We start from the raw sequence: 6,774 nt of genomic DNA, 5'->3' as shown, positions 1-6,774 counted from the left end.
GAACCCATCCTCATTTGGGTGACATCAAGAGTTTGATTATAAATCTTTCAACAATACAGAACACTGGAGAGTGAGAACTAACATGAGCACTGGAGTATAAGATTATAAGTGATGTTCTTTCTGCAGTCTTAAACAGTCTATATGGTTAGTAGCTCCGAGTTTTATGAGCTCAGCATTTGTGATAATCACAGATCCAGCATCAGCTTCTCCATGCCAGAGCCTTTAAACTCTCCAGGAGGTCCAATGTCAAAACTCCACACATGTAGCGGGATCCAAATGGCACTGGTACGTCTCTAGATGGTTCGGGATGTTTGCGAGTTCGGCATCTACTTCTTCAAGGTCCGTAATCATCACGAGGTGGGAGGTGACTGGAGCTGGCCAAACCTCAGGGTGTCTCGGGATGGGAGAGAAAGAGAAGCAGTGGAGAGGAATTAGCGTAGCTGCTGTTCATGATATTAACAGCACAAGTTGATAATGTGCATGTGATCAGATGTTCTGGAGCACAAGGTTATGATGTGATGTGTGTTATGTGTAGGCTTTGCTAAAAAGATATGTTTTTAATCTACACTTAAACTGGGAGAGTGTGTCTGAGCCCCGAACACTGTCAGGAAGACTATTCCAGAGTTTAGGAGCTAAATGTGAAAATGCTCTACCACCTTTAGTGGACTTTGCTATTCTACGAACTACTAGAAGTCCAGAGTTTTGAGATCTCAGGGAGTGTGGCGGATTGTAGCGTGTTAAAAGACTGGATAGATACATGGGAGCCAAACCATTTAGTGCTTTATAAGTGAGAAGTAATAGTTTGTAGTCTATTCGAAACTTAACAGGAAGCCAATGTAGGGACGATAGGATTGGGGTTATGTGATCATATTTTCTTGACCTTGTAAGAACTCTGGCTGCTGCATTCTGGACTAACTGAAGCTTGTTTATTAATGAAGCAGGACATCCACCTAGTAATGCATTACAGTAGTCTATTCTGGAGGTCATAAACGCATGGACGAGCTTCTCTCCATCAGATATAGACAACATGTTTCTTAACTTAGAAATATTTCTAAGGTGAAAGAAGGCTGTTTTTGTAATTTGGTTGATATGATTTTTGAAAGACAAGTCGCTGTCTAAAATAACTCCCAGGTCTTTTACCGTTGAACTAGTGGTTACAGAACATCCGTCTAAATGCAGGTTGAGATGCTGGAGCTTCTGTATACTAGTTTTTGGGCCGATGAGCAAAATCTCAGTCTTATCAGAATTTAAAAGTAGAAAGTTATGGGTCATCCAATCTCTTATTTCCTTAACACACTCAGTTATTCGAGCTAATTGAGCTATATCGCCTGGTTTAGATGAGATATATAGCTGAGTATCATCAGCATAACAATGGAAGCTAATTCCATGCCTTCTAATAATATTTCCTAACGGAAGCATGTATATTGTGAAGAGCAGGGGTCCTAGAACTGAACTTTGCGGCACGCCATAGTTTACTTGCATTAGCCTGGATAGCTCTCCATTTAAATCTACGAAATGGTAACGATCAGACAGGTAGGATTTAAACCAGCTTAATGCCTGTCCCTGAATGCCGATGTAATTTTGTAAGCGATCTAGGAGGAGATCATGGTCTATAGTGTTGAATGCAGCACTAAGATCTAGTAGAACCAACAGCGAGATGAAGCCTTGGTCTGAAGCTAAAAACAGGTCATTAGTGATTTTAACTAGAGCAGTTTCTGTGCTATGATGGGGCCTAAAACCTGACTGAAACTCTTCAAAGATATTGTTCTCTTGCAGGTAGGAACAGAACTGGGCAGCGACAATCTTTTCTAAAATCTTAGACATAAATGGGAGATTTGAAATTGGTCTGTAATTCGATAGCGTGTTCGGATCCAGATTAGGTTTTTTAATGAGGGGCTTAATAACTGCTAACTTGAGGGATTTAGGGACGTGACCTAATGATAGTGAGGAGTTGATAATATTCAGAAGAGGTTCACCAGTTGTACATAACACTTCCTTCAGTAATTTAGTAGGAATTGGATCTAACTGACATGTTGTCGATTTAGCTTTGGTAATAACATTATACAGCTCTTCCTGTCCTATACATGTAAAACAGTGGAGTTGTGGAGTTGAAGGTAACACTGTCTCAGGATATGCTGTCAGAGGTTGGACCGCCACAATTGTTTTTCTAATGTTATCTATTTTTTCAGTGAAGAAATTCATAAAGTCCTCACTACTAAACTGTGATGGAACACAATTTTCAGAGCCCTGATTTGTAGTTAGTTTAGCTACAGTACTGAAAAGGAAGGGTGGGGAGCAGCCATGAGGGCCCGCTCAAGGCTCCACCCCAGGTTGGTGGGACAAGTCATGTTTCACGGTGCATAAACTGCCTAGGGAGTATGGCCGTGTTCTTAGCACTGAAACACTTTCACATAGACCTGAGAGGTCGCCATGTGTTGGTCCGTATGGACAACATGTTGTTGGTCTCATACATCAACCACCAGTCTTGCCTCCTGTACAGGCTGGTGCAGCAGATCCTCCTATGGTCCCAGGGAAAACTCCTCTCATTCAGAGCAGTTTACATCCCGGGCCAGTTTAACTGGAGGGCAGACGCCCTTTTCAGGCAAGGGCCAAGGCCAGGGGAATGGAGGCTCCACCCCGAGGTGGTGGAGCAGATATGGCAGAGATATAACAGAGCCCAGGTGGATCTGTTTGCAACTCGGAAGATTTCGCACCGTCCCCTTTAGTTCTCTCTCTCTCACTTAGCCTTATTGGGGCTGGACTGCATGGTGCAGACATGGCCGAGGCTACGTCTGTACGCCTTTTCCCCGATCGCACTGCTCCTGGGAGTTCTGGAGAGATTCCGCCAGGAAGGAGCTTGTCTCCTCCTGGTGGCATGTCACTGGCCGGGCAGACTGTGGTTTACAGAGGGGGTGCAGCTTCTAGCAGCTGGTCTCTCTACTGAGGTAGTAAAGACCATTCTTCATTCCACAGTTCCCTCTGGCCCCTTTCGAGCTCTTGGCCGAGGTTGCCCTTAGGTATCTGTCGGTTAAGACCACATTTCTCCTGGCAATTTCCTTCCTTTAACAGGGTCGGGAACCTACAGGCTCTTTCCATGGACCCGTCTCTCCTGGAGTTTGCCCCTGGCATGGCCAGTGCTATCCTTTAACCTAAACCGGGGTATGTGCCTAAGGTGCCTAAAGTTCCCTAATGACCTGTCGTTTTGCAGGCATTCTGTACTCCTCCTTTCCTAGCCCCTAACCAGGAAAAGCAAAATCGAGCACTGGACACATACCTTCACAGGACGAGTCTGTGGAGGAAGTGGGAGCAGCTGTTCGTCTGCGATGGCCCTCAAAGGAAATGTTTCCTGGCTAATAAGCGGACACTCAGTAGATGAATTGTGGATGCCATTTGTCTGTGTTATGAGTCCTCTGGTCTTCCCACTCCCTTCGGAGTTAAGGTTCATTCCACCCGGGTTATTGTGGCCTCTACTGGTCATTTGTAACGCTGTGGGCTGGTCCAGCCTGCTGACCTTCGTCAGGTTTTATGACCGCGACATAAGAGCCACTCCCGGCTCCTCTGTCCTGCATATAGGTTGTGCTCAGACACACTAGGCAGGGACTGGTCATCATGGCGTGATTGGACACTCAAGTTCTTGAAAGGGAACGTCACTAGGTTAGCTCCCTGAGGGAATGAGAGCTTCGTCAATGGGCCATACTCCCTGCATCCCTGCAGCGCTTACCTTCTCCATTTACATTTTTCTTTATTTTTTGCAATTGCGCTCCCATTTTGTAGCTTTCTGGATCGTAAGGCGTTCCCAAAAAGCTTTCGGTGCAGCTTTCGTTTCCTTAGGGAACAAGGGTTGCATTGGTAACCTAGTGCCATTTTTATAGGAAATTAGAAGGATCTGAACGGTGACTTGGTAATAGGCTACAGGTCATTAAACCTCATCCCCAACCTGCTACTGCATATAAATTTAATATTATAGTTTTTTTATGTATTTCTTGATGTTTGTGTGTGTGTGTGTGTGTGTGTGTGTGTGTTCCAGCCCCCAGCTACATCAGACTGGTAGGTTCTGGAGGAGACTGTGCAGGAAGGCTGGAGGTTTTCCACAGTGGTTCATGGGGAACAGTGTGTGATGACTCTTGGGGTATTGAGGATGCAGATGTGGTGTGCAGACAGCTGCAGTGTGGACGGGCCCTCAGTACCCACACACCAGCCTGGTTTGGTCCTGGAACTGGGTCCATATGGCTGAATGAGGTGGAGTGTGAGGGGAATGAGACGTCCCTGTGGAACTGCAGATTTCAGCTGTGTGAAGAGGGTGAATGTGGACACCAGGAGGACGTAGGAGTTGTGTGCTCAGGTACAGTGTGATGACTGAGAATAAACCTGTTAAATATATTCAATATGTAGAAGTGTATAAATCATCCATCTCCCACCAGAGTTTAAAGAGATCCGACTCACGGAGGGCTGTGAGGGGAATCTGAAAGTGTTCTACAATGGAACCTGGGGTAATGTGTGTCACACTGAGATGAATGATGAAACAGTAAACATGGTGTGTCGAGAGCTGAACTGTGGAAAACTCAATGGTTCGACCTCATCCAGAGCGAGAGTAGAATCTGCTCCTAACTGGCTGGATTATTTGAAGTGTAGGAAACACGACTCTAATATGTGGCAGTGTCCATCTTCACCCTGGGGACAGAACAGATGTGATAATAGTGATGAGGTGGCACATATTACCTGCACAGGTGGTCCACAAGGTACACAAGAAAATTGCTCCTTATTTCCCTCTTAGAAACATTGACCAAGTAAAGATTTATAAAGAAAAACTGTTTGTTCTTCATTTTGTATTTATTAGTGACAAAATATATTTTCTAATGTGTTTATAAAATAATTTATAAAAAAAAAAACTTCCTCATATAACCATCCTGAGATCATCTGAACTTCTTCATATTTCATAAAAAAAAGTTAACTAACAGACATTAATTCAATAAACAGAACCGAAAGCTGATTTTCTGGCTGCAAATTCTTAGATTTTTCATCAGTACATTAATTAATTTATTACACATCAAAGGAATCATTTCAGGATCTTCAGTAAATATAAGGTTTTATCTTCATGGTGTTGTATTGAGGTGTGTGACTGGAGATGTTATTCAGCGTTGGTGTGTTTCCTCATGTGTGATGTGTGTGATGTAGAACACTGGTCTCTCAGGCTGAGTGGAGGAAAGGGAAGCTGCTCTGGGAGGTTGGAGGTGTATCATAACGCTACATGGGGCTCCGTTTGTGATGATCAGTGGAACATCAGTAACGCTCAGGTGGTGTGCAGACAGCTGGGCTGTGGGTCGGTGCTGAGTGCTGATAGGTTTGGTCCTGGTGAAGGGACTGTCTGGCTGAACAGAGTGAAGTGTCGAGGGGATGAGATTCACCTGTGGGACTGTCATCATTCCCTGAAGAAACACACTGACTTCTCTCATGCTGGAGTCACCTGTGCAGGTCAGAGGGGTGTGCTAACTTATCAGCATTCTGTCTCCACTCATTACACTTTTCTCCCAGGGTTAAACCCTTATTTTTTAGACATTATTAATGTTCGTGTCTTATTGAATATTTCTGTATGTCCAGATACTCCTGGATCAACACCATCTGAAGCTCCACACACTCCTCAATTAGTTTGTGTTGTGAACGCTGCTCTTCCATAGAGCTTCTGGTGGTGCTGTTTTACAGAACAGAGTGCTCAGGAGAGGTACAGCACATTCACACATTCATCTCCACACACTATATCCAATCTATAATTAGATACACTGGGTTCTTTATCATGTTCTTGATCTTATCTAGCTTGTTGAGGGTGGAGTGATGTGCTGTTCCAGCAGCACTAAAAGCTTTTCTGTTATCAGGAGAATCTCTTTCCATGCTGTTTAAAATACAACCCAAATAGTTTGATGTTGTTTATGTTGTAATTTTTGAGTGGACTGTTTTAATGTGTGTGTAGTGATTTACACTTAGACTGGGCTGATGTTTAAAACTGTTTCATCTTCATTTTATTTCTGTTTGGTTTCTGTGTGGTGATTATATGAAAATGCACAGGCAGTATAATGAAAAATTATTCTGATAGTATAAATATCAACGTTCTGTTTGTATAAGAACTATAATCTCCATTTTGTCATCTACACTGTAAAAAATGAAAAGTTGACTTAACTTAAATATTTAAGGCAACTTGCTGCACAGCTTTTTTGAGTTTACTCAACTCTGGACCAAGTTGTTCATTCAACTCAAATCACTGAGTAAAGTCACATCTCTTTTTTGTTCAACTAACACAGTTTTTCTAGTTAAAATTACTTGTAATTATTTTCCAATGTGTCCCAATAAATTATGTTATGTGAACATTTTTCTATGAGTTTTATGGACAAAATTGTTTTGTTAGCATTTACACAATGTTATAAAATAAAACTATAACTGCAGACTTTAAGTTTTGTTTGTTTATAATTTCGAATGTCTTGAATACAAACAAGGTCAAACAATAGCCATACCTCCTAACAGAAAAAAAAAGAAAGTCAAAATAAAAAAGGTCAATCAATGAAAAAACAAACTGAAGATAATTGAAAAATCACTTTTAACCTTTTAACGTGTAAAGGCTTTGACTCTATTCCTTAGATGCTTAAAACATTAAAACACCAATAAACATGTAAAATAAAATATTAAAACATAGAAGTTCAACACTGGATGGTCTGCCTACCTTTCAACAATGTAACACTGTCAACAATGTCAACACGTACCTTACAAAATACACTGCAATCAATA

The 6,774-nt window shown here is 42.3% G+C and overlaps 1 protein-coding gene across 1 annotated transcript; it reads left to right on the top strand.

The window, feature by feature from the left end:
* The first annotated feature begins 2,378 nt into the window (after positions 1 to 2,378).
* Positions 2,379 to 5,785, top strand: LOC124401087 (antigen WC1.1-like). Its single transcript, XM_046873069.1, has 8 exons — positions 2,379 to 2,602; positions 2,746 to 2,931; positions 3,070 to 3,134; positions 3,234 to 3,368; positions 4,028 to 4,342; positions 4,422 to 4,739; positions 5,176 to 5,472; positions 5,599 to 5,785. Exons 1-8 carry the CDS (start codon positions 2,379 to 2,381, stop codon positions 5,673 to 5,675), a joined length of 1,617 nt encoding a protein of 538 aa, XP_046729025.1. The 3' UTR covers positions 5,676 to 5,785.
* The last annotated feature ends 989 nt before the right edge of the window (positions 5,786 to 6,774 follow it).

The sequence above is a fragment of the Silurus meridionalis genome, chromosome 18 (genome assembly GCF_014805685.1).
Source record: "Silurus meridionalis isolate SWU-2019-XX chromosome 18, ASM1480568v1, whole genome shotgun sequence".
NCBI lineage: Eukaryota > Metazoa > Chordata > Actinopteri > Siluriformes > Siluridae > Silurus > Silurus meridionalis.
The sequence above is the reverse complement of the archived record's forward strand: the minus strand, read 5'-3'. Positions and strand labels throughout refer to the sequence as shown.